Source organism: Fistularia commersonii, chromosome 5 (genome assembly GCF_037954325.1).
Source record: "Fistularia commersonii isolate RoL2024-O1a breed Wild chromosome 5, RoL_Fcom_v1.0, whole genome shotgun sequence".
NCBI lineage: Eukaryota > Metazoa > Chordata > Actinopteri > Syngnathiformes > Fistulariidae > Fistularia > Fistularia commersonii.
In genome coordinates, this window is record NC_141288.1 from 910,957 (window position 1) to 938,025 (window position 27,069).

Below are 27,069 nucleotides of genomic sequence, written 5' to 3' on the forward strand. Positions count from 1 at the left end.
CTGGATGTTATTTATTAAAATCAGAGGAATACAAAGGCTACAAAATGGGGGAAAAGTGGTAGATAGAAAATAGCAGCGTTCATAGTTAAGTTTTACAGTATACAAATATAAACACAATCACCGCGGAGTGACATTGCGACGCCTATTTACAAAAATTACAAGGTGTCATTTACAGCCTGTGGCGGGATATTTACACGACAGTATATTAAATAAGACGCAACGAAATAAGAACAAGCAGCCAATTTACAACAACGTCCTGTTCCGGTCCACAAGTCATCGTCCGAAGAAGCCACGTTTCCTTGCCTATGTCTTTGTTTCAAGCGCTTTCAAAAGGGATCCTTCTGCAGAGTTTAGAATCAATCTTGCACGCCAGGATTAAACCGTAGGTATCCATGCCAACCGGGGGACAGAAAACTGCCATAATTCCAGGTAAAGGGCTCCCGGTGTTTGTTTGCTGTCTCTGAACGTCTTTTTTTAAAGCCTCGATGGGCCATTTTTGGGAGACGTGCCTTCTTGTTCTCGTATCCTGTCAGATATTAGCATGTAACCGTCCGCAAACCGCTCTACGTGGAAAGGATCATCGGACGCCTGCTTCGGGTTCGGCGGCGTAGAAATAAAATCGGACTCTTCGCCGTCGACGGCGGACGTCACGCCTTTCTGCATCGGAAGTACCGAGGAATATCAGGAAGGTCTTAAAGGGTTACTCACTTGTTCAGCCGCCGGTGCTCGGGGGCCACGGGAGGACACACAAACAAGGGGGAAACAAACAAAACAACAACAAGAGCGCTATTTAACCGAATCACCGAAGTCCTTCATCGCACTTTTAACATGAAATGAAACGCGTCGCCCCAGGAAAAGCGTTTCTTATTTCAAGCGTGTCTTATTTCGGCGACGCCTCGATACTTTGTTATCGTCGAAAAGAACCGCGGGTTTTGGAGGCCGGAGGTCCATTTTCATCTCCTTGACACGCCGGCATCAGAGAAAACGAAAGGAAATACCTCCGCGTCACTTCCCATCTCCGAGGCTACAAGTAATAAATACACCAGATTTTTACCGACAGCAGAGCGGTTCCTTTTTAAATAGTCATCGGGATCAGAGGCGGGAAGGAGCCAATCTGTTGTAACTCGGTGAACCAGAAACAAAACGGGGTCTATAAGACCTATAAAAATCTTGCAGCGCAGCAAAAATATACTCAGTAAATCTACAGCTATGTACATAAGGAGTCACTTTGCATGAAACAAAAAACGTATAAAGTATCCTACTGACCACACACAGCCCACCAGGGGCCACAGTTCCCTCCAAACTGGAGACTAAATAGCCATGTTATATTTGGCATGGCTTTTCTCTCTCTCATGCTACAAATATTAGCATAAGATTTGGAGCGGTCCGCTCAGTTCCACTCGGACCCCGCCGGGAAAATCACCGGTTACGACGGGCTCGGGAGAAGGCGGTCCGGCTTCTGGCGCGATTAGCCCGGCGTCGGCTGTGGCCGGCGTTTCAGAGTCGCTACCGGGGCTTCCGAAGTTCGGTTTGGAGCGACGCCGCCTTTGCGTTGTTTAGGACTGCGTCGCTGCCCGTGTTCTCATTTCTTTGGAAAAATGCTAAAGCTAATGACCTTCCTGCTTGCTTTGGTTGAAATGCTTTGAGGGGACGGGCGACAGCGCACGGGGCTCATTCCGCGACGGGAGCTTCATTTATCTATCTGACGGGTGGTTTGCGTGGGATCTCGTATCCGTCTTCATCACGTGTTGAGGTAAAAAGAAAAAAATATATGGAAATGGAAAAAAAAAACCCTAGCATGCAGTGCAGCTGGACATATAAAAAAAAAACAGAAGTCACAGTAGGCTCCCTCGCTTGGAAACCAAGTGGCGTCCACATTCAAGTATATTCCAGGAGAGAATACCGAGTCACAGAAGTCCTCTTCGTTGTCCTTGTTCTCATGGCTTCAGAAGTTCTGAACATGTCAACGTACGATGGGCGCGCCATCCATGTGCCCAAGACTTTGGCTTTACAGAGGGGGATAAGGCGGACACCCCGGAGGTCCCGATGTGGAGACCGGGATGAGTCCGTCTTGGTTTTGCTCCGCGAGCCGTCAGTTCGAGCCGCCGAAATCCACGGCCGGCCGTCGGATACGGAAATATCCCGCCCCGTCGGTTGGTCCTCCGGCCCGTCTTCGCAGAGGCGGCGTCTCACCTACGCGCTGGGGTAAAGCTTGAACACTTTGTATATCCACTCCGAGTAGAAGGCCACGTTGACGAAAAGCGCGGGCTGCGACGAGGCGCATTTGGTTTTCTGGATGCTCACGCCGACGATGACTTTGCGCTCGTGTTCTTGGCAAACCAGCGGGCCGCCGTTGTCTTTCTGCAGGGAGGAACAGATCGGAGAAAACAACTTGACAATGACGTCCTTTCGGGTTTAAACTCCCCGAGAATATGAAAGTCACGAGAAGAAAACGATCCCGGCCAGAAATGTTCGCCGAAGATCAAAACATCGGCGACACGCCCTTTTTTACGAAGCTGTAAATCATCATTGGAATTCCAGTTGGGTTTAAACCGTTGGGCGTATTAGAAAAGCGCGACTTCAGCTGTAATTATCCGTCGGTTCTTCGGGGTCGACGGGGTCGCGGGAGCCCGTCCCCGTCCGACGTGTCACCTCGCGCCGGATTGGCGATTCATCCTTACATCACATACTCCTTCTCCCGTCCTGCCGCCGGCGCAAATCCTGCTCTCCCCGGCGTTGTCCTTGATCTGCGAGCACATCTGATTGTTGACCATCGGCATCGTCACGACCTTCAGGGCCTCGTCCGATCCCGAATCTTAACGAAAAAGGACGGCGTTAACGCTGCGGAAATCTAACGGCGTTCCATCGGAGAGCGGATTTATCGGCGAGAAGAAGGCAGTACTTTTGGTTTCCCCCCAGCCATACATGGTGCAGTTGGTGCCCTCGGTGATGTGACATTCTTTCACTGGAAGATGAATGGTGGAGGCGCCCTCGGACACGGGAGCCGGACTAAACCAAACAGAGAACACATAATAACGCTCATAAATCAGCGGGGGAAATAAAACAAACCGCGTGCCCTCGGAATAAAATGCCCCGGTTCGCAATATCTTTACGAGCAGAATGCGCATTGCGGATTTTGCCGTGCGCGGGATCGATCGAAAAATGCCGACGCGGGCACCTACTCTGTTAGCTTCAGCATCACCAGGTTGGATCCCTCCGGGCCGCAGATCAGGCGGGAGATGCGAAGCCGAGGGCGGGCCGAGGACTCGCCGAGGTGGCGCAGGCCCACCTGCACGCTGTAGTCCCTGAGGTCCGGAACGCTGAGCACCACGGGGAAGTTCATACAGGAGATCAGAAGTCCGATCTGCGGCGGGCGCTCGGCCAGAACAGAACATTTGCTCCAAGGCGGGACCCGACGCCCGATTGCACGTAGTTTGTTAAATTGGGTGTAAAAGCTTTCCTAGAATAATTGCCAGATGACACATTTCCTCGGCCTCGCTCTTGACCGGCGCAAGAACTTGACTTCTGCGATCGCTTGCCTGAACCGTGACTTTTTCTCAAAGATTGCTTTCAGGACGGCCGCGTTGGTCGATAAGCGTAACAGCGACGGCGTGCTAGCGGATTCCGGAGCACGCTAGCCACGACCCGAGGACCACCCAGTCGCATTATCTGGAAGTATTTCAAAACCCTAGCAAGCTAAACATAGCCGGAATTAGCTTCGCAGCTTCGTTATCTGGGGCGCTTGTTGAACCGATCCCTGCTGTCACTGGACCGCATCGAGCGACGTGCGACCGTTCGCCCGCTCGCTCACAGGTCTGGAGAACGTAGGGTCTCCGGCGAACCTCCTGGACTGGGAGGAACCCAGGTGTGGAGACCCCCTTGTGGGAATCCAACCGGAGACCTTCTCGTCGTGAGCCGGAAGCCGCGACCCCTCCGTCCTACCGCGTACGAACCGGCACGTGCATTCCAAAGCCGTGACCGCTGACGTCCTGACGATCTTAACCCTCCGCCGCCGAAATTAAGTCAACTCATTCTCGAGGCCAAATGGATTTTTTTATTCGAAGGAATTAACTTCAGGCGTTCCTGAGACGAACTTAATACCCGAGACACGGCTGTCGCGGGGGTGGAGACGCGCAACGTCGTCCCCCCACCCCACCCCGAAACCCCCTTTAAATCATTCAATATTGCAAACATGCACGTTGCAAATCCCCTTTTCACTACCTCATGCACACTATGGTTTCAGATGAATCCAGCTGATCCAGCCCGTACGCTGCCTATCGCTGCAGACGGGACGTTTTCATGAAAAGCGCCGCTTCAGATGTAGAGATACTATAAGTGTATGACCGGCTCTGACAGAAGCTAAACAGATCTAGCGAGGCCGTATCTCAAAACCATTCTGTCCGGGAATGGATAAATCTCGGTAAACAGGATACAGCCTGCATCTTCATTTAAAAAAAGAAGAAAAAAAAAAAAAAAAGAAAATGCCGGAAAGAGAGAGAGGAGAGACAGGAGAGAATGAAACCTGCTCAAGAGATTGAGGGTAAATAGGAAAGGTACGTGAGAGACAGATTTGGTATCAGTTAGTTATCAGACAGGGAATAGAAGGAATTTGAGGGTGGAGCCTTACCAGGATGTGAAACACTCCCGGTCTGTCAGGACCCAGTCCTCTCTGATCAGCGAGCCGCCGCACAGATGAACGCTCCTGAGGGGATTTTGGAAAAATATCTGTCAGTCTTTGCGTGGAGACGCCGGAGAACCTCTGAAGACCCGGAGGAACAAATGAAAACCCTCACTCCCGTTGGATGCTCACGACCCAGCCGCCGTCCGTGCCGCGCACTCGGTGTCCTCCGACGATCCTGGTGTTGATGTGCACGAAGCACGAGATCGCGGACGGGCTCGAAGCTGAACGTGGAGAGACATTGGAAACCGTCTTTTTTCGAGCGGAGAAACATCTACCCAAAACATGGAGTGAACAGCTGCGAGGTATGTGAGTGCCAGGCCGAGCCAGATTAAACGGTCCGCTATCAGCAGCCAGGAGGAAAAAAAAAAAAAAAAGACCAAGATGTGAGATTACGCAGAAGAGAAAGAAGATTCGCCCGAAACTACTCACCGTATGTTTGAGGAGGCCCAGTGACCGATGGTTTACCTGAAGAGATTCAAAAAGCAGAGTCATATATATACACTGCTCAAAAAACATAAAGGGAACACTTAAAAAACACATCCTAGATCTAAATGAATGACATATTCTTATGAAATACTTTGCTCTTTACACAGTTGAATGTGCTGACAACAAAATCGCACAAAAACGATCCATGGAAATCAATTGTATCAACCCGTGGAGGTCTGGATTAGGAATCGCACTCACAATTAAAGTGTAAAAACAAACTCCGGGCTGATCCAACTTTGACGTAATGTCCTTAAAACAAGTCCAAATGAATCTGTGTCGCTTCCTGAGTGGACACTATGATTTCACACAAGTGTGATTGACTTGGAGTTACATTGTGTTGTTCAAGTGTTCCCTTTATTTTTTTGAGCAGTATATATGTATATAGGTATGCTTCATTCATTCATTCATTATCTCCACGGCTGATCCTGCGCCTTAGATCACAAGAAGTCATTGGGCGAAAGGTGCGGTTCACGCTGACATTCACACGCTGACATTCACCCACTCATTCACACATCTGGGTCTACGGTGAACCTCCGCCATGTTTTTGGACTGTGGGAGGAACCCCGAGGAACCCCATGCAGTCCAGGAGGACATGGAGACTCCAACCAGGGACCTTCATGCTAACCACTGTGCCACCTTGCCATCCAGGAGGCATTGTAGTTTTTGTAAAATCCCGTGAAAGTATTGGATATAAGCTCCTCGCTGTGGCTCTGAAACAGCTGGAGAACATCGGCGCTGGATGGAATGAGTGTTGCTAACAGAAACCCTGCACCTGTCGCTGATACCCGTTTGATCGGAGGTGTTCTTCTGACCGTGAAAGGCTAAAACCTTTCGTCGGCGTCGACCGTTGACAGGTACATTTGGCGGGAGCTACTCTTGTACTTATACTTTCTAAACCCCTGCAGTTGGATAAACAAGCTTCCCCCTCAGCGGGCTCACATGGTGAACAGCTCCTTTCAGAAGCCTGGAACGTTGCGCCGCTCAGCCACCCGAGTCCCGCATTTTTGCAGAAATTGTCCAGGTGGCGAAAGGTGTCAGAATGCAAAGAGCCCGGCCACGTCTGCCGATTCTTTTCACCGCATTCCTCGCGTTCCCACTTTCATAAGCCGCGCTAAATGCATCCGTGTCGGCGGGAGTACACGTGTCGCGGAAGTACCGACAACTCTTCGACGGACTTCCTCGAAATATCTCTCCAATAGGAGACGGACGCCACTCACAGGGCTTCATTTTGCAGTAGTCCCAAGCCAAGCGGCTGTTTGGGTTGGTGTAGCACCAAGGGCCGTGCTTGTCCTGGTCCGGGTTCCTGCAGTAGTTCCTCTTCAGGCCTTCCTGGGACACCGTGGAGTGAGAATCCCCGCTGCGAAGCACACAAATACAGACTCTCAGGTTCCACGCTGGTTTGTTTCGCAAACGGCGTATTGGAGCTAACGCCGCGCCACGGCTCATAAACATTCATTCACCCTCTTGCGCTCTGAAAACACACGGGCATAATCAAACATGGATTCACATACATTAAGCGCGTACGCTATGCTTGGAAAGACTAACTTTGGCTTCCCCGAAACGCAATGAATCCTCCGCGTCGGCTGCACGGAGCCCGTAGAAGGAAACGCAGGGTTCGGGGAACAGTGCTCATGGGAGTACGAAAGTATGCGCTCGAAGCATTCGGCAGGGCTCAGACCGTCAGGAGCCACATCCTCCGCGGGACCGTTCGCTCGCGCTCCCCGCTTGTAGGAATTCACATCTAATCGCGACTCCCTCGCAACTTTTCAGCCGGGCTCTGTGAGAATTCAAAGTAATCCTCTCAGATATCCCGAATGTCCCCGAAAAGCAATAACCGCCTCGGAATTTCGGACACACGCAGTCGGGAGAAACGCTCGGCGACGGGCAACAATTTGTCAGGAGGTGAAGATAATTTCGCTTCCCGGGAGGATATTAAACAAGCCGTAGCCCGCGGCGGTTTTCCCCGGGATGACCCCTGACCCCGAGCGGGGTTAGACTCGCCGGCTGCCGTCGGTGCGAGGGAGCCGATTGGCTTTGATCAACTTTTCCTCGGAAAGCACTTCCTGGGGTCAGGGGTCGGCTCTGGAACATGTCCGCCCGTCGGTGCCGTTTTGGCTTTTAAAATTCCTGTAAATTAAGTAATCCCAACAGCCGCGGCCTCGCGGCGGGCAACCTCTCCATCAGGACGGGTCACCCCGGGGTTTCCTCTCGTCAACAAGATGAATCATTTGATGGGCCCGGTATTGACCCCTGAGGGACCCCTGATTTCCTTTCGCTGTTTGTTTTCACTACTTGGCTCCATTCATGTGAAAGGGATTTTCGCAAAGCAACGGGAGCTCTAGTTGTCAACAAACACTCATCAACTGAGCTGAAAAGAATGTCAGCCTCTCTAGGAAACATTTCCAGTCCTTCTCGCCCGAGAGGATGTTCTCTCTATTTTCTGTCGGCCCTCCTTCCAAAGTAAAAGGGGGCTGATTTCTTTTCCAAAACCCGACCTTTTTCCAAAACAGCCTCCGGGGTGCGTAAATCTTTCGGTGTCAGCTCTGCTTTTAAGCGCGTACGGGGAAAGCTACGATCGGAGCGGTTGAGTAAGGGCACTCCGATGTGGCGATCAAGTCCGAGTATCAAGTCGAGATGACGGTCCTTCGTCGCCTTCCCGTACGACGGATCGTCCGTTAAATGTCAAAACAGCTTCAAACGGCGTAGCTTTGAGGAGAACGCTTTTAGTTCGGCCTCGTTCCTCATGCGGACGTAACCGATTTAACGCCAGCACGCGACCGTTAAGCGAACCTCTCAGCGTATTAAGCCGCGTTTGTCGTTTCTTTTCCGAGAAAAGGTCCGCTGTTTCCACCGGAATCTCTTTCCATCCGTTCATTTGCGCAAGCGAAGCCCCGGGCGACGGCAGAAAACGCTCGTCTTCTCACCTGTTTATGTGAAGAGACCAGTTTGCGCAGGGAATCCCAGATCGGGTCATCGCGAGCATACCGCTGTATTTCTCTCCGTTGTCCTCGTAGCACTCTGCGGAAAATAAAATTTTAGATTTTACCGATCCCATCCCGATGTCTGATCACACATTTCGCGAAGAGGGGGGGTCTGGACCGGGCTGGTTAAAACGATCGGCAGAGACCCAACACTCCCCGCGGAGACGGCGACGACGAAGCGTTGCCATCGAGTAGAAAGAAAGCGTTTTAATCGAAATGCGCTCTGGATTATCCGCCCGAGGTCGCGCAGGAGAGGAAACCGATCTCGTCGGTGTCATTTCGCCGGCGTCGCTGACGGTTTTAGAATAAAACGAAAAGCACCGTCTTCCATGACGAGGAATTCGGCGCCCTGCGTGTTGCTAAGTGACCCGGTCCCGCAGGAACAATATCTAAAGGGGTCTGTGCGATTCCACATCGCGAAAACGCGACAAGTCAAGAATCGATGTTGGAAATTGCGGCTGAATTTACGAGATCTAACCATTCTGGCACTTGGACTCGCCGGCTTTGTATGAACGAAACTTTGCACGAACGAAACCGAATCTGCCGAGCGGGACTTTCTGTTTAGTCGGTGCGAAACACCAAGTGAATGACAGACACGCTGCAGTTTTAACGGAGGCGACGTGCCAGACCATTTCTTGGCTCTTAGCGGCGACGTCCCGAGGCCAGATACTGTGAACGCACGATAACACGCATATGCTGTTTTTTTTTTTTCGTCCGCTGCAGAAACGAGTAAGCAGACGGACGCAGTGCTGACCATGAGCATGCAAAGTTCTTGGTGCAGGAAAAACGGCAGATACGGAAGGTACGCAAATAACGGTAATGGTGTCATTTCAACGTCGGGGGCGGCGAAACACGAAGGTGTCTCCTCAGGCGAGACTCCAAACCCCCGGTTGCTAGCAGAGGTCTGGTTAGCGGCGCGCACGTCAGCGCTACCTCCACCGGTGCGTGGGTGAAAGGGTGAATATGGAACACGAAGGTGATGGAGGCTCTGTATCAGCGCAGAACATTTACTTAGAACAAGGATGATGCAAACTTTCCAAACAGGAGGTCTCTGGCTCCGGTTCCTGGAATCTCGTCACGGGAAAAAGCCTTTCTCTTTTTTCCAAACTAAGGTTGTTTGATTTACCCTCTTTTTCTGCGGCCTCAGCGTCACACCTTGGGATGTTGGTGCAGTTTGCTCTCCTCTGGTTGGGGTCGCTAGTGAAGCACCACGGGTAATCTGCGTCGTCGGGGTTACGGCAGTAGTTTTCTCTGAGGTCCCTGTCACAAACGCAAACGCTACAATTTAAATGACGGTGCCGATGACGGCACTTTCACCGTCGGTGTTTCTTTTTTTTTCTTTTTAGGGAGGGGGGGGAGCCACTCCACGCTCCAGCAAATGATCGCATTTATTCCTGGAAACAAAAGAAAGAACTCTGCCCGAGTTGCGTGACCCACGAGACAAACATTACTCACTTGCATTTGAAATCCCTCGGAAGAAAAGAGTGCTTATGGGGGAACTGGGAATCCCAGCGCTGACATATCACACCCTCGGGAGTGACGTTCATCGTGCCTCTGTAATCTTTGCCCTTTCCCTGGACACAGGATGTCGTCGCATTGACATCTGCGTCCTCGTCGGAGTCCGATTCTGGCAAAGAAATAAAAAAAGAAGTTATAATTGGGAGCGAGGCGGGCTACGACGGAGAGGCTCTGGACGGGAACCCAAAATGAGGACGGCGGGGAGGCAGGGAGGGAAGGAAGGAGGGATGGGCGGAGGGAGATATTAATCCTTAGAAGAATGTGTCATGTTTAACCTCAAGATGATCAAAAACAGTAGCTCGGCCCCCCTGCTATCAACCGTGATAGGGAACTTTGTTTATTCATAACACCGGTGCCCCACATTCCTGCGCACAGGGGACGTCCATAACAAGGACTTATTCGACGCCGCACGCCATTCCGACGGAGGAGGTTTCCGTGCGGCGGACGGTATCTCCACCCCCCTCCCGACGTCCTCAGCTCCGAGGCAAAGCCAGAGACACAAGTCTGTCCGCTTCCTCGGCCTTTGACAAATGAGATGAGAGAAGACGGAGGAGGCGAGGGCGAGGGCCGAGGCCGAGAGGCGGAAGGCGGGTGGAAGAGAGGGATTCTTGGGGTTGATGTAACGCATGCCAGTGTCGGCGCACTGTGTTGTGCAGGTCAGTGGTTTTTATCTTTTTCGGGGCAGGCGTTTGGGGATGCGCACATCTGGACAAATGCAGATCTTCCGCCCTCGCTGTAAATCATAACCTGCTCTGTAAAAGTACATGTGTCTGACAGAGATGGAGGGAGATGCCCTGTATGTGTGTGTGTGTGTGTGTGTGTGTGTGTGTGTGCACTCGTGGGAATATTCCAATGTGCTCGCAAGAAAGAAAGTTCTCCAAACACACATTTTTTTTGTCTGGCGCTCACGTTTTTGCTCCTCTGCTCCGACCTTTTGTAGAACATAATGTTACCCCGGGTGCAAAACCCTCATCCCGCGTAATTCATCGCAGGAAACGAGACATACGGTAGCATTTGGAAGAAAAAAAAACATGAATTACCATTTCTGTTTCTGAAACAAACCACTTTTTTGCATTTTGACTCGATAAACTACCCGAACGATTTATCGACTGCCAAAAGGACTGGACTCTGCAAATGTAATAACCGGCGCGGTGGTCAGTCCGACATGTAGGATCTGAGTCTGGTCCGGAGGTGGCCGGTGCAGACGGGAGGGTCCCGCCGTCCAACGCGTTCGCAGAAAGAACGCCGATATGAGAGCGCTGAAGTGAAACGCCGCGTTCCGGATATCATCGGCGGCTGCGAGGCCCGAACGTCGGGCCAAAACAAACGCGCCCCGCCGTCGAAGAAGTAGGAAGTTAAAGTAGGAAGTCGGAAGAACTTGAACCGCAGAGGAAAGTTTGAGTGAAAATGCAAACATGGATATTGGCAGGATTCGTAAATGGAACCCCGGGTCGGCTTGTCACGCGGCTACGACGTTAGCGCCGTCTGGACGCAACATCCCTTGAGCCGAAGAGCAGAAGCCCGTCTCTGCTCCGAAGGACTTCCCCGGTTGACGGATGACAGACCGCAGACGATCCGATAGCCTCGATAGCCATAGGAAGCTCCTGACGAACGCCGTCGAACCGCTAAAACAGAATGTCGTTGCCGAATGGGAACAACTCCGTGGCAGATGTAAAGTTTTTGAGGAGTTACAGCAACGGCGCTGTGCCCCGTTGGAAAATGGCAACACGGAGAAAACGCAGAGGGATTAAAGTGAAAGTTGGCCGGCGGCGGGCTTATCCCGAAAAAATCTGCGTCCGCGAAGCCAAATCAAACAAGTACCGAAACTGTAAAAATAATTCTCGTCCTCAAAAATGCAAATACTGTGAAAGTAGTAAAAATATACCTACAGTGGCAGAATACTGACATTATTAAAAACATCATATCACCAGGAGGACTTTTAACAGTTCATGATGGGCGATACGACACGGCGGTCTGCGGCGAGTCACCGCAAGCCGCCGGAGAAGCTGCAGAAGGCCTCGTTTCTAAAAGGAAACACGAACGGTTCGGATGACGGTCCACACACTGATGTTTTCATGCCAACAAAAACACCTCCCTAGAAACAAAGTGAATGGATGAAATAGGCGCGCGTGGGAGCGAGAACAGAACACCGAGGTTACGTTGACCCAGAGATTTGATTACCCTTGGTGTCGGGTATGGAAACGGTCTCCGGTTTTTGTGATTTCAAAGCGATTCTCGCCGGATCGGGGATACCGCCACGCCAGGAAGCTCGCCAGGGCGGTCTTGCCCGAGCACAACGGAGATCGTCAACGGAGCCACGTCGCCTTTTTGTGTTTAGTTGTCAGTTCCTCGGTCGGGTCGACGAGATGCCGTTTCTCCTCTACATGTGGCTCGGCCAGGTCGTTTTAAGTATCTCTACTAGTGGTCCGACATTCGACCGCCGCCCGGCACGAAACACCGATTCACTTCCATTTATGTTGATTTGACAGAAGCCCCTACAGGGCATACGACAAAGGGCAAACAAATGTCTGATGAGAGCCTGCCGGGAGGCCGCGGGGGGCGGCGGCTTGCTTATTACTCAACTCACCACACGGATCCCGAAACCGCAGAAGGACGTTAAAAAAAAAAAAAAAAAGCGTCCAATCCACGAGCTCGCGGTCACAAACCTCAGTGCGTTTAAGACTTTCCGCTCGGCCTTCCATCGACCGATGTCTGATTCGCAGAGTTTGCACTGGTCAGGGTCGACGCTTGCAATCACGAGGTTAGAGTTACAATGAACTGATGAACTGTCACGATTTATTTAGGATTATGAAATGAAAAGAAACCACTACACGTTTCATACGGCGCTCTTGAGGGAGCTTCTGGCCGTGACTCCGACGAGGCTCTTACCGCACACGGTGATGTTGCAGTACTCCCATGGAGTTTTCGGATCCGCGGTGTAGCACCAGGGACGGAGACGATTATCCGGGTTACGGCAGTAGTTGTCCTTCAGATCTTTGTCCCTGTACCTGACGACGACACAAAGAAGAGCAGAAATCAGACGGCGCGGCGTCTCGCGGCGTCCGACAGCTAACGCTCCCGGACTTCGTCCCGAGATCTGCTTCGGCGCTTACTTTTTGGGCTGGAAGACGTGTCTGTGAGGCCGAGTGGAGTCCCATCTCTGGCACTCCTTGCCGCTCTCCGTGCGGTCGACTTTCCCCCGATAGTCCTCGCCGTTGCACCTCACGCACACTTCTGACCACACAATTCAGCCAGAATTAAACTTCCCCTGAGGGTTTTTCGGACGCGCGCGAAGAAGAAGGCCCGTTCGACCGTCACGTGACGGCGTCTCGGTTTTGAGCTCGGACGTTCTCACAGGAAGCGCCGAGAGCAGAAATGTCCCTTCGTGTCGCGCACCTTTTATTTTATAAAGTAGTTAAAATGTCATGCCTTCTATTTTCTGCCGGATTTCTGCCTCATTTCTCCAGGGACTGGCGCCCAGAGTTTTTAGTCTAGATGGTGGCCTGTATGCCAAGGGTTCGAGTTCAGCTTGTCTACACACTGCGGGTCAAACAATTTCTGGGGAAATTAAAGGACAAGAGTTCAGTAGTGAAACGACGGATGAGAAGCCGATGGTTTTCGGCCAAAGAACTCGTTGTCCCTTATCTTAAAACGCGGGATTATTTACGAGGAATACCTACGGCGTGCTTTCAAAGTAAACACGAACGAATGAAACTTTTCTTTTCCCACGTGTTTCTGCGGGTTCACTCGTGTCGCCGTGTTCCTGCGAACGCGTCGATATCAGAAGTGCGAATCCGCCGAGCCTCACCCTCTGAGCAAAGCGGTATGCCGCAGTCCTCGGATCGCACGTTGGGGTCAGTGGTGTAGCACCACGGACCGCCGGGGTCGTTGTTGGGATTCCGACAGAAGTTTTCCCTCAGGTCCTGTGTCGGGTACCTCTCGGGATTAAACCTACAAGCGAGCAGACACATATTATTAAAAGCGTTATCCGATACCCCCGAGCTGTTAAAGCAAATTTTGGGGAGCGCTCGCACACTCGCTGTTTTCAGTGGGGTACAAATGACTCGGCCCGCCTGCTTGCCGGTACTCTCGATAACGAGCTGAATATATTCAACACCCATTTGCATGGAGACGAACGGGCCGAGACGAGGCGGGGCGCGCTTCAGATTCCGGAGCGATCGGACAAAGCGCCCCAGTGTAAAGCGAGCCGCCGATACGTTTCCTCTCTCCGGCTTTGCGCCCTTTGCATGATTGCCTCGCAGATCCGTACCGTACCCCTTGGCTCTCAGGCGTGAAGCGGCCAGACTCGGTCACAGTACACTGACCGCCAACAGCACAGTACATCGCCACGAACCACTTGGAGTGACCGAAGCGGGTCATTTGCTGGCAGCCTTCGGCCACGTTTAGACCTCGTCACTCCCCCCGGGCGACGGTCGTACCGGCACCCGGAAGGCCGCAAGAAAAAGATCCCGGCTACCCCGAACGCCGTTCCTGCACCGAGAGGACGGGGCGCGGGGGCAAAACGATGAAAAGCCGGCGTGTCGGCTCCGGATCGGGTGCCGACACCCGGAGGCCAGAAGGTACGGAGGAAAGGTGAGAAGAAATGTACCGACGTACCTAAATCAACACAAGAGTAGTTGAAAAAAACGACTGAAAAACGGAGTAGTTTGTGAAATGGAAGCGTCCGCCCCTAATTAACGGCATGAGAAGTAAAAAAACATGTGTTGGAGGAAGAAAAAAAAAAAGAAGAAAAAGAGTCCTCCCTCCCTTCGGCAGCTTGTCGGAGCGCTCTACCCTCAGCAATGAGTCTTCTCTCGGGGGGAGTCGGCTCTGTTCTCCCCCCCGTACCCCAGGGCTTACGTAAGGCCTCCACGCTAATGCACAACATTATTCAACCCAGAAGAGGAGCTCCGCCGTCCGGCTCGGCCAAAAGCCGAGGCTGCGTCCACGCAACAGAACGCACGGACTCGACCCTAGACAGATACGGCGCTCCAACGGCCATATATCATTTAAACACGTCGCAAAGACAACACGCTTGTTGCCCTCCAACGTGGCGCCCCGCCAAACGCCCCCACCCCCCAAAAAATCCCCTCACATCTGCAGTGTGTAACTCACAATGTCAATATAGTTGGGCCGTACGACGGTACGATTGTATAAATGGAATTACAAGGTTCCTCATTTTACAAAACAGGTTGCATCTGGTGAGAGTCCATAAAAGGCCGGCGCTCTGGAGCAAGCTAGCCATAATGATGTTGCGCTAACAGATGTTAGCCAGTTATTCATCTCCTTGCCAAGGTCCGCTCCCATCGGGGCGCAGTCCGACGCGGTGCGTACATGCTACACTCGGGGGGGTTGCTATTGGCAGACGGGGTGTGTGTGTGTGTGTGTGTGTGTGTGTGAGACATAGAAAGCGCAGTTTCTTTTGTTAGCGTACTCCAGTCTGACTACATATAACTGGTTGATAGTTGTACGTTATGCTCTCATGCATCAATATAGCGCTCAGTATTGTACCATGCATGAAACCAAGTGTGCACAAAATATACAAACAAATACAGGACCACGAGAATAGATTAAGCGCGGGGATTTCTGAACACTGCAGGCCGTCGTCGTATTCCCCTTGTGATTACAACGAATGCATTGACCGGGTGTGTGACCTGAGATGTAAACCAACGAGAAAAATCGGAGCGCCGGCCGAGTTTAGCGACGAAGGCGATCGGGGGGGGCGACGAGAGGGAGCGCTTGGTTGGCGGAAAGAACGGCTGCGGGTGACGACACAGGAAGACGGAGGGGGAAGGAAAAAAAAAAAACATGTGACCTGCCAAGACACAAGCTGAAAAAGAGAGGGAGTAACAAACATTTGGATTTGGGGAAAAAAAATCCTTCGCTTTCATCAGTACGGCCCGGAGATGTGTCGAAACGGCCGCCGCCAGACGGTTCGCGGCCGCTCTTGCGTTCCGTCCTCGAGGGGAAGTAAAAATAAGAAGCGAACCGTGATCGGTCCGATTTTATTGAAAGTCTTTTTATCCGTCCGGTTCGAGGCGGAGGAGTAAAACACGAAACCTACAATCGCGATCCGAGTCAAGTATCACGGTACGCTTCCATGGAACGTGACGCGTCTTTGCGGCAGATAAGGAAACGCTTTCATCCGGCGGCGTGTTTGACGCCACCTGGCAAACGCTCGTCGGATATAAAGTCTCCGTTCCGCTCTGGAAACAGCTGCGCGAGCGCGAGCCAACGCCGTAAAAGCCCATAAACCGAGATGCAAATGCATTCCGCGTGGTTATGCAACACCTTTCCGGGGCGACGCGTGGTCACGTGACCCCGCCGGTTAGCGTTTGACTGTCGCTTTAAGAGATAAAAACCCTCTGGAAAAGGCGAGCGGACATCTGCTGCCGGAGCGCCCGCGATGGAGACGAGAACTCGCAGCTGAAGGGTGTGTTTCTGCGGCGAGGAGTTCTCTGACCTCCCGGCTGAACTGGACGTGTTCGCCCGCGATGTTATTCATTAATATAAATACATACCAGAAGTCTCCGTCCGTTCCCCCCCCCCCGCCGCCGCCGCCGCCGCCGCTGAGCTCCGGTCGACCCGAAGGGCCCCGGCTCTAAATATAGACAACAGGTAGAAGTTCCTGGAAGGGAAACCTCCGGAGAAATCACCCCCGTCGGTCAAGCGTGAAAATAATAGTTACCTGGAAATCAAAACGGAGCGCGGGTCATTACGGTGGCGACTCACGAGCAGCGGGGCGCTAGCTAACTCCCTGTTTTTTTCCCCCCTCCACTCTTTGAAAGCGAATGTTCTCGTCCGTTTCATCTGCCACCTGGAGACGGAGACTCAAATAAACAGTGACAAAACATTCCTGGTGCGAAGAGGGAGGACGAGGGACTTGATTTAGGGTTCTCCTTCGCCGGGTTCTGAACTCGCATCCGCATATCCAGCTGGACAGCAGGCGCAACACAATTTCACTCGATTAACTCTGGGTTTCGCCCTGCTCCTCAAGGTTTCTCCACGCCGATGATGTTGCCTGGGTGACGGTGAAAGGAAGCATCTCTAGGGGGATGCCGCGTCGGTGAAAGAAGCACAAAATTCTCATCGGAGAGATCTGACATAACTTTCGGTGAAAACGTCCGTCCGCCCAAAGGCTCCGCCTTCTCCAAACCCCCCCGGAGGTGCAACCAGACGATCCGAGCGTCCATAAATCAGCCGCCGGGCGTCTGTTCAATTTCAGGAACTGACTAACAGGGCGAAGCGTCCGAGGAGGCGGTGGAAGCCTTCGGATTAGACGCGTCTTCTGGTTCAGATTTGAGAGAATCTGAGTGGAAGCGGATGATTAACACCTCCCGTCGGTGAAAGAGCGGCCGCTGGCAGCCATGCCGGCGTTGCGGTTCGAGATGACAAGTAAGTATTTGCAGCCACTCGGTGCATTGCATCCAGAATGAAGAATAACATTGAGGTAACTATGATTCTGCGCAGACACTGATGGCTCCCCGGGGCTGCATTTCATGGACTTTGATGAAGCCCGATTCTCTTCCAGTGCCACGATGTTGATGTTTTTTTCCTTCGGTTTCGCAGAGAAAACTATTCGAGAACTACTGGACGAAGTGCGATAAAACTGGGTAAACACATTCACGTCTCCCACGATAACCGGAGGCCATTTTTAAATTAGAGGTACAATCTGGACGCGCGAACGCCGGCCCGTTCCACGTCCCACACCTCAGAGCTTCTAGAAACATTTGTGAGTCTCCTGGTAGCAATAGGCCACTCCAGCCACCCAACTAGGAGAAACATTTTGGCAACTTTTCATTCATTCATTCTTTGGTGCATAATCTACTCTGTTTATCATGGAGATGCCGGAGTCCATCCCAGCTGTCTCTGACATCCCCCCGGACCAGTCGCCAGTCCACCGGAGGACCACAGATAGAAGCATACAAGTATTGCTCTCCTTCAAACATCATCATATGAAGACATCCAACCGTCCACCCTCTCACTCCCACGTCTGGACGATGTAAGGTCTCCAATGAATCTCCTGCATGTTTTTGGGCCGTGGGAGGAACCTGAAGGAACCCCAAGGGACACTGGGTGAACATCCAAGTGGGGACCTTCTCGCTGTGGGGGCGCTAACCTCCGCACCACCATCAAATATGTAGGCCAAGTTAGCTTACCATCGACTTTGTGGCATTGCTCTTATGTGCATCGGTGATGTGTTAGCGCGGTAAATTAGTTCATCTCATCGAAGTGATCCGCTTGCGAGTCCAAAGATGCTAAAAAGAACATGGAGACTCCACGCAGAACGGCCCCCCGGTGGTCCAATCAGAGAATTGGCTTGCTGCGACGAGGAAGCTCGAACCACTTTGCCAACGTGCCGCCCCGGCGACTTGTTTCCAATGAAGTCATCCTTTCACGAACAATCCAAAGACCGTGATATTAGATGAAGGTTTAGCGTGCGAATGCGCTGGGAGCTTCACCGCTTGCAAAGCTCACACGGAAATCGAAAATACAAAAATGGAAAGCGCAGACAATTGTGAGCGTTTGCGGGACCCGTGGGACGGCGAAGTGGTGCATACCTCACCAATTGTGTTGCAACTCAAGTTTGGACGGTTGTCGTGGCGAGGACTAGCAACGGAAAACCCGTTTCGCATTAGCAGGGCGCCTAGAGAAGAATCCAACTGCAAAATGATTCCAGAACACGTGATCGGGAACCTGTTGCGTGTCGGAAAAGTCCAAAATCCTCCGGGTGGCTTTTCGTTAAACGGCTTAACAAACCCTAGCGACCGCAATTGATGACTTCCGACTTGCGAAGCGGGCCAAAGCCTCCTTGGCTTGCTAGCGGTACCTTCACATATGAGGAAGGTATTGGCACCAGATGTCCGGTCCTAAAGGTTTAGAAACAAATGCTCTCGCGAAGGACGAGCCAGCGTCAAATATGGGAAACAAAATCCCGATGGATGAAAAGTTACAACCAGGACTGAGAACCAAAGCTCTGATTGGAAGCCAGAGAGAAATCAGTGATGATGATGATGTGATGGTCACTCCTGGCCTGGGAACTCGAGGGATCACTTGCAAGTGTGCATACATTCACTCGCGCATTGACGCCAAGCCTCATTAAGAGGCATACAACCAATCACTCTCTCATTGACACATCTGGATAACTCAGGGTCTCAGATGAACCTCTTGCCTGTTCTTGGACTGTGTGAAGACCCCGGAGAAGCTGGAGGAACCCCACGCAGACAAGGGGAGAACATGGAGACTCCTGATCCTGACCTTGTTGCTGCGAGTCGCTAACCTGGGCACCACACTGATATACATATACCAAGATACTTCTCGGCGAAATCTTCTAGTCGTGGCAACTGGACTTGAATTTCTTCACTCGAGGACGTTCCACCCCGGATCCAAAGAAGCGTTTCACCTTCTCGTACTTCTTCCGTTCCGAAGAACCGTAGAAGCCTCTTGAATGTGGGGTGAAAATGTCTTCGAGTGAACAAATTCAAGTCCAGTCCCCACGACAAGAAGATTTTGACAAGAAGTCACCACGACCTGGATGACTGAGAACCTCCACAGATATATATACCCAGATAGCTTAGCATCAACACGCCAGCATTGGCCCTTTGTGCATCGGTGCTACGTTAGCATGGGTGAAATAGTCCGACTAAATGAGCAGCTCGAGAGTCCAAGGCTGCGAAACAGATGACAAGGATACCAAGTGTGTGTCATCACCGACGCGGCGGTCGCTTCCGAGCACCGGGGTCTCGAACTCGTCCAAGAGCCCAAACATCAAACCGGAGAGTCAACAACATCCCTTCGAGCGGTCAGATTAACCAAAACAACTCGGAAGCTGTTGCGCTTACTCGGAAAGGGAGAACTCACGTGTGCTCGTTGATGATGTTGTCAGACCAAGCTTGGCAGGTGATGTTCGATTTGGTCCAAGACCTCCTGCCCCTGTAGGTGTCCTTGGGGCCCACGATGCACTCCCTGATGTAATCTGCGGGAAGAAAGTCCATTCATGTTCCTGCCGGATTACAAGGCGTCCGCCTTTGCCTTTTTTCGGCGTTCTAACATAGTTGAGTCAACGGGCGTCCGTGTGCGGTCAAGAAAACATCGAGTTGTTTTATAATGCCCCACCTCGTGTGTTATTCCCAAAACAGACAACTCCCCTGAACTTCATTAAATGTCACCGGGGGGAAACTTTCTGTAAATTTCGCAGTAAATTATAAAGTGCTAGATTCCTGAGCCAGCTTGGCGGTGGCTTCCCCCTGCCCGACTGTAAGCAATGAATTTTTTTGTTTACACCACACTCGGCCTCCTAGATGTTTACGCGTACGGCTCTCCCTATCAGGGCGATTTAGCAGCGGGAAGCCGGAGCGGGGGCGGGTTGTGCGTTTTTATTGTGTCAACAGAGGAACGTAAGCCCCTTAGAGTCTGGAAAAAAAAAAAAAAAAAAAAGCGACACAAGGTTAGAAAAACAAGCGAGGGCGGTTTCCACGCCGCGCTTCGCCTTCTCCATCTGAGGACGTGGCGCTCACCTTTCTCCTCATACAAAGTGTAATTGGCGCCGGCTTGCTTCTGCGCGCCGTGGGTGAAACGGTCGAAGGGAAGCAAGTGGCATTTCCTGTTGTGTCTCTGAAAGTTGAAAGCCCTGCGGAAGAGCACAGGAAGCAGTCGGGGGAGATGAGCCGGCGATAAAGAGCCAAGACGTCGGACGTTGCGTGTCTTCGCTGCCGGGCCGGAGGAGGAGGGAGGAGATGGTGGAGATACCTGCAGGTGAAGTTCTTCTTGTTCTTCTTGCATTTGCGGGCGCAGTGCTCCTGCGACTTGCTGTTTCGTACCAAAGGCTGCTGAGGACAGTCCGTGCAGACCAGCATGTGGTTCTCCGTCTTCTCGTACTTCAGCAAGGATTGCGCTTTCCGGCAGCATCCTGAGGGTTTGAAAACACACACAAACACAGTTCGCGTTTCAGTCCATCGGCTTTCACTCGATGTCGTTAAATATGCGTTCGTTTTCACAGCTGTGCGGTGAATCGACGCCGAAATTACGCAAAAGCCGACAGAGGCGGCGCCGTGGGAACATTTTGCGGTTCCGACAAACCTTTTCAGGAACGAGGCGGTTTCCTGGTGCATTCGGACAGCAGAGGAGCCAAAGGTCGTGGACCTTCTGCTCCTAGAACCATCTTACGCTGAGGCAGGGTCTTTCTACGCTCCCATAGGAACATAAGCCGCATCCGTTACCCGATACTTCTTCCGGAACGCCATTTTTAAAACCTACTGCGGTCACCGCTCGGAAGTTTTCTCGGGACGAGATGGACAGAAGCGGTGAAAAATGGCACGAAGAAGAGGTCCGGGATCTTCTGGCCTGCTACGCCTCAGAGTGGTTTCTAGAGCTAGCAGAGTTAGCGAACGGCTAACGGGGTTCTTCACGGTGCAGGGAGAAGATAGACACACTGCAACCATCTGACAGTCCGAGGTTATTATTCCATGAACGCCGTGGAGGTGGAAGCTGCCACGTCGTCTTCTACCTCTTCTTCGTGGTCGTCGAGGTGTTTCGGTGCGAGGCGCTGAAGGTACTCGTCCCACCCGTCCCTACCGGGGTCCCCGAGCGCCTTCGCGGATCCACACGAAGGCTCCCCTGGAGGAGGCTACTTCCTGGAGCCAAATCTGAGCTTCTTAGAACAATAACACCCAGAACATCTGCAGAAGTTGTGAGCTCCGGTGCGAGCTGTACGCCACCACCCGGACCTTCTAGGATGCTCTCAAGAAGTGTTTGTTTGAGGCGACTTCAATTAAAACGCGCTGTGTTTTCCAGTTTGTCCGCCCTCGGCGCCCCGAAGTAAAACAAACATCCCGAGCCGTCTGGTGACGCAACAGTTGGCACGGCTTAATCGCGTGTGCATTCAAAATCCCTACCATCCATCACATGTTGGGCAAACAAGACTGGAGCGGGGAGGCCGGAGGGCCGGCCGGGGGGGTCTCCGGCTTTCGAGGTCCACCTTCACCCGCTGGTGAGTTATTGCCCGTCCCTGTTTTTCTTCAAATCTTCACACGAGGTTGGACGGCTGTTTGCGCGCTCGCCGCCTCCCCTTCCCCCTCCGGTAGTCCGATGATCGAGAGCGATGACAAAAAAAAAAAAAAAAACGGCTCCCGTTCGCTCGCCGCCGTCTCCGTCGACGACGTCTCCGACCGCAATCCATTACCGTCTGGAACGGACGCTCGTAAGAGGCCGGGAAATATGGAGGGAGTTTCCCGACGGGCCGCTCCCAGCGGGACGCCGGGACGACACTTCAGTTCAAAGAGGAAGTTCTGAGGAGGATAAACAACTCGGTCCTGATGGATGGTTTTCCTCGCTCTTGTTTCTATTGTTAGCGGCATCCTTTCTTCAGATGTTGTCCCATCTGTGCCGGTAGCAGACATCGTTTGCGCCGACGCATAAAACCGAATCTCGTAACCTCGGCGGGACCTCCGAGGAGTCCGACTACGACTGGAGCGCCGCTCGTTCGGGACCTTCTTGTCCTCCGGCGAGGAACCCCGTGGAGAGGAGGAAAAAAAATGGGGGAGGGTTCGTGCTTTTTGATTGAGGACTTGGACAGATGGATGGGTGGAAAATCCGAGATATCTAGAGTTAGAGAAGCAGTGGATTTGATAGGAATACCAGCTTATAAAATGTGGAGGAACCTCCTTCTTCTTCTCCTTTGGGCTTTTCCTTCAAGGGTCTCCACAACCTCCCCCATCTCGCATTGTTGTCCGCGAGCTCTTTTCTCGTGTCCTCCTTCGCTCCGGCCGTCGGTCGTCTCTTCGGTCCTCCGGCCCGGCGGGTCCCGGTCCGCTGAGGTCCGCAGATCTCCTGGCGGAGACTCCCAGAAGACGTTCCAGCTGCCTCGTCATGCCAACGAGGGAGCTGCTGTGCGGCCGTCGGGTTGAACAAGGTTGAATCAGACACCTTCAACCCACTCCTCGACCCTCAAGTACGACATCTCACGTCTCCAAGGCAACGGGCGTGCAGTGTTTGGACGTAGGCCGCATTAGAGGAAAACCAAAAGCCGTTAACCTCCGACGATCGCGCCGTAACTCTCCCCGCGTTTCTCTCCAGCCCTTGTCGGAGAGCTATTATGTCAGGGGAGGCACATCAAAAGAGATCCCTGCCAATGCGAGGATCTCCACGTAACGTATATGAGATGGAAGTGGGTTCAGGAGAAGGACAAAGCCGTATTTCAGCGAGCAGAACCCTCCGCAGATACCAACCTCCCCCCGTTTACCTGCCGCGGAGAAGCCGGACCTTCTGGACGGAGGGGCGGCGTCCCGGGACGCGCGGAGACGCGGCGATTTTGTTGACCCGGAGAGGGCGACGTAAATCACCACGGGGAGCGCAGGAGAAGAAGAAGAAGGAGGAGGAGGAGGAAGCCTCCTCGCTTCCGAGTTACACCGAGGAGCTCCCGCGCCAAGACCCGCCGCACGTCACCAGGAGTGCACTTAGGCTAGTGTAAACTGTGGAGCGCTTAGAGGTTCCTGGTGGTTGGAAATGGTTTTCGTGGAGGATGTGCTATTAATGTTCGGGCTCCGCCGGCCCACATCTGGCACTCATCACCGTGTTGTTCCAGCCCTGATGTCTGGCCAGGCTGCTCAATTAGATTTCACTTAGCCTCTTCCTCTCCCGGCGGTCAGGCCCCCGGTATCCCCAGATCCCCGCCGCTCGCCGAGGCGGATCATAAAAGGTGCTCGGCGGGGGCGACGTTTAACGAGAGCGTCCGGGGGCGTCCAGATGGAGCTCTCCCGAAACCCCGTCGCCGAGGCGCCCCGGAGCGTCGACCTCTTCGGGAACGCCGCCGCCGCCGCCGGTCAGGGGAGGAAAGGTGGTCTGGGAGCGGCGCCCGAGTCGCATCTGCACATGTGGAGCTTCGGGCTCGCCGGCCAGATGTTGGACCCCTCCCTCCCCTCACACGCTATCTCTCCGCGGCGGCCTCGGGGTCACGGCCCGGGACCCCGGAGGACGGGAACCGAGGAATCGGATCTTGGCCCGACGGATAAACCGGTGCGTCACCGGGGTTTTTTTTGCACAAACGCGTGCATGATCTCTGAAGCTCGGGCAGATGTGGAGCTCCTAGACAACCCGAGCGGCCGTGACCTAAATAGAAGAAGTTTAGAAGCGCCGGAAGGACTCGAAACCCGCCGCCCCGGCGCGGGTTCCTGCCCGCAGGCTGCGGAGGCGCGCCGCGCAACCCCGCAACCACCACCGCGGCAGCAGCTGCTCACATCATCCACGGCTTTCGGTTGTTTTAAACGTGAAACACATTTGTGCGGGGACTTTTCACTCCCGACGGCTATTTCTTGCGGGATTCCTCCTGATTCGTGTGATTTTCATGTTCGGGGAGGAAAGGAAAGCCAGCCGACGCGCGTCTTCGTGCCAAAAAGCAGTTTTCCTCCGGGGAAAAGCGCACAGAAAAACAGCCGCCGGATGAGAAGGACGGGAACTCGTTTTCACGCGTTTCTTGCGTGTGCGGGGAGGGAGGGAGGCGCCGCATGCGGGAGAGTCACGCTCTTACCTGCGTGGAGCGCCGTGATCACGACGCACACCGCGGCTTGCACGATCCACGCGCCGGGCTTCATGGCGGCAGGTGAGGGTCCGCGGGGCGGGAGGGGAGGCTTCGCTGCTCGGGATGGAGTCCTGCGAGGCTGGCGGTCCACAAGACTCTGCCTCCATGCGCACACACACACTCTCACACACACTCACACTCTCTCTCTCTCTCTCTCTCTCCTCCTCTCTCTCTCTCTCTCACACACACACACATGCACGGACACACGCACGCCGCCGCAGGTCCTCGGTTCACCCCCCCACCCACTCTTCTCACTTGACTTTCTGCTGTTTCCGATCAGCGGCTCCTCTGAAAGACGCTCGGATTCATTTCACAACATCCGGACAGGATTTTCACAATAAGATCACCGCTGTCGAGGCGACCGAGGGATTTTTATTGAGGACAAATATATGATATGAAATAGATTATAATGAATATACTGCTACTGGAAGTATTGATAAGCGTGGCCTCATTTAAAATAATTTAAAATGTTTTCTGCAGGTGCCGTCCATCTGGATCGTAATTTGTTTATTTATCATAGATATTTTTAACATTTTTATTGTTGCTGTTATTCAACTTTTTTAAAACTTTTTTTTTTGGAAAGGTATTCATTTGTTTGTTTATCATAGTTATTTTAACCATTTTCATTGTTGTTGTTATTCAACTTTTTTAAAACTTTTTTTTTTTTTTGGAAAGGTATTCATTTGTTTGTTTGTCAGAGTTATTTTTACCATTATTATTGTTACTGTTATTTAACTATTTTAAAACTTTTTTTTTTGGAAAGGTATTCATTTGTTATTTATCATCGTTATTTTTATCATTTTTATAGTTGCTTGAATTCAACTTTTTTAAAACTTTTTTTTTGGAAAGGTATTCATGTGTTTGTTTATCATAGTTATTTTTACCATTTTATTGTTGCTATATATAAATGATATTAAATATATTGTACCGAATATACTGCTGTTGGAGATATTGATAAGCGTGTTCTCATTTAAAATGTTTTCCATTAGGAAAGTTATTAATTTGTTTATTTTTTTTTACCTATAATATTGTTGCTGTCGTTCAACTTTTTTTTTTTTTTCCAAAAATTGGAAAACGGACTCCACCAGGACATGTGGTGAACGTGTGATAAAAATCTGCTCACCCCGTTTTTGTGCTTCAGAGTCCATTCAGTTCTTCTCATTCATTCATTCATTCATTCATTCCCGCGTTATGTATCCTGGTTATCCTGCAGTCTGGGGGTTTCCCTGTCGATCCATCACAGGGTTGCAGATAGATATGCAACCATCCACACATCTTCAGTGAACCTCCTGCATGTGTTGGAACCCCGAAGAACCCGGTGCAGAACCGTGGAGAACATGGAGCCTCCAGGCTGGACCTCCTGCCGAGCCAGATAATGCAGATAATGTCAGATAGTCAGATAATGCAAACCGCAGCCATTTCCACTGACTCCGTGAGTTAGCTCTAATGCTGAGAGCGTTCGATCGTTCGAGACGAGAGGATCCTCTCGCCTTTTTTTTCCCCGCTCGCCCTTTTTCGTCGCGTTTACGAGCTCGACCTCGGCTCGACGGTCCCGGGTTTTCGGTCCAAAGGTCGAGCCTCCTGGGACGCCGAGAGTCACGTCTCGCTTCCCGGGCAGGATGTTCGAGAGCGCGGATGCGTTACGCAACATCTAAGATATCTATGAATGGAGATAAAAGCTCAGAAACAGGTGCGTTTGTGGCCCGTCCCACGCCGGCAACCAGCAGTTTGGTGTTTTTTTTTTCTCAGAAGAAGCCGTCCCGGAAAAACATCGCAGCGATTATAAAAAAGAAGTGCCGTAAATGTACAGTAAAATTAACGTCACGCACCGGCGCGGCGGGGAGCGTGCCAGGGACGGCGGGCAGCTGGAAGCCATCGGCCCCGGGGCCCCGGCCGGGGGCAGGACGTGTCCCCGGGCCCTCACCCCTTATTTGACAGGAAATCCACACTTCAGCCGTTAATGGGCGGCGGGCCGAGAGCCCCCCAGGGAGGCGGCGGCGTGGGCAGGGAGCCGCCTCGCCAGACGCCACGGCCCGCCCTCATTAAGACGTGTGCGGGTCATTTCACTTCTCTTTGGTCCGTGCAGGAAAGCACCAGCAGGTGTAGAGGTGTGTGTGTGTGCTGCCAGGTCCAGACAGCACACACACACACACACACACACACACACACACACACAAACACACACAGGTTGTCAATCGGCGTTGAGAGGAAATCCAGGCACTCAGAAAATCTCAGACCAATTTTTTTGTGCTTGTGTGTGTGTGTGTGTGTGTGTGTGTGGGTTGCCTTTTGAACTCGAAGGCCTTGGGTAAATAAGTTGTGTTTGACAGCTGATTATGCATCCAGGGAGAAACCACTGGAAGTTCGGGGGGGGGTTCATAACACGCCAAAGCGACGGGAGTATTAACTTCCATCATTTCTCTTTCCACTCCGGGGCCTCCCGGGTTTATCCTCCGGGATTTCAAAAACGCCCGTCATCCCGCCAGCGTCGCTAATTAGAACGCGGGGAGTTTGGTGGCGCCGCTCAAACTTAGCTTAAGATCTAATCAAAATGACGGACGGAGAATGAAGGGGTGAGGAAGAATCGAAAGCCGCCTCTAATCAGATCCGAACAGCGACTCCTCGGGGGTTTCACGCTAATTCCTGATGGCCTCCGACATGTTCTAGCGTCCGGAGGTCCTCCACGCTGATTAATCCCACTGTTTCCGTCAGACGCCTCCGCCGGCCAATGGGACGCCGAGGCCTGGAATAACTGGGTTTAAAAAATAGACGTTACTTACGGTTTCCGGTTTCCGTGACGCCTTCTTGGGCATTTGAACCGGCAGCCT

The 27,069-nt window shown here is 52.4% G+C and overlaps 1 protein-coding gene across 4 annotated transcripts; it reads right to left on the reverse strand.

Annotated features, from left to right (window-relative positions):
- On the reverse strand, nt 1-26,814 carry hgfa (hepatocyte growth factor a). 4 transcript variants are annotated; one of them, XM_086146290.1, is made up of 18 exons: nt 24,191-26,814; nt 20,416-20,575; nt 20,184-20,296; nt 19,528-19,642; nt 13,475-13,617; nt 12,780-12,900; nt 12,556-12,674; nt 9,604-9,775; nt 9,275-9,408; nt 8,092-8,185; nt 6,385-6,524; nt 5,111-5,146; nt 4,794-4,902; nt 4,628-4,702; nt 3,183-3,320; nt 2,903-3,009; nt 2,682-2,815; nt 1-2,361 (listed from the first exon to the last, which is right to left on the reverse strand). In XM_086146290.1, exons 1-18 carry the CDS (start codon nt 24,252-24,254, stop codon nt 2,194-2,196), a joined length of 2,142 nt encoding a protein of 713 aa, XP_086002416.1. In that variant the 5' UTR covers nt 24,255-26,814; the 3' UTR covers nt 1-2,193. The 4 variants fall into 4 exon arrangements, with proteins under 4 accessions (XP_086002416.1, XP_086002415.1, XP_086002417.1 ...); XM_086146289.1 differs by having other exon boundaries at nt 9,275-9,426; XM_086146291.1 differs by lacking the exon at nt 24,191-26,814 and adding an exon at nt 20,746-20,885 and having other exon boundaries at nt 9,275-9,426.
- Nucleotides 26,815-27,069: the final 255 nt, after the last annotated feature.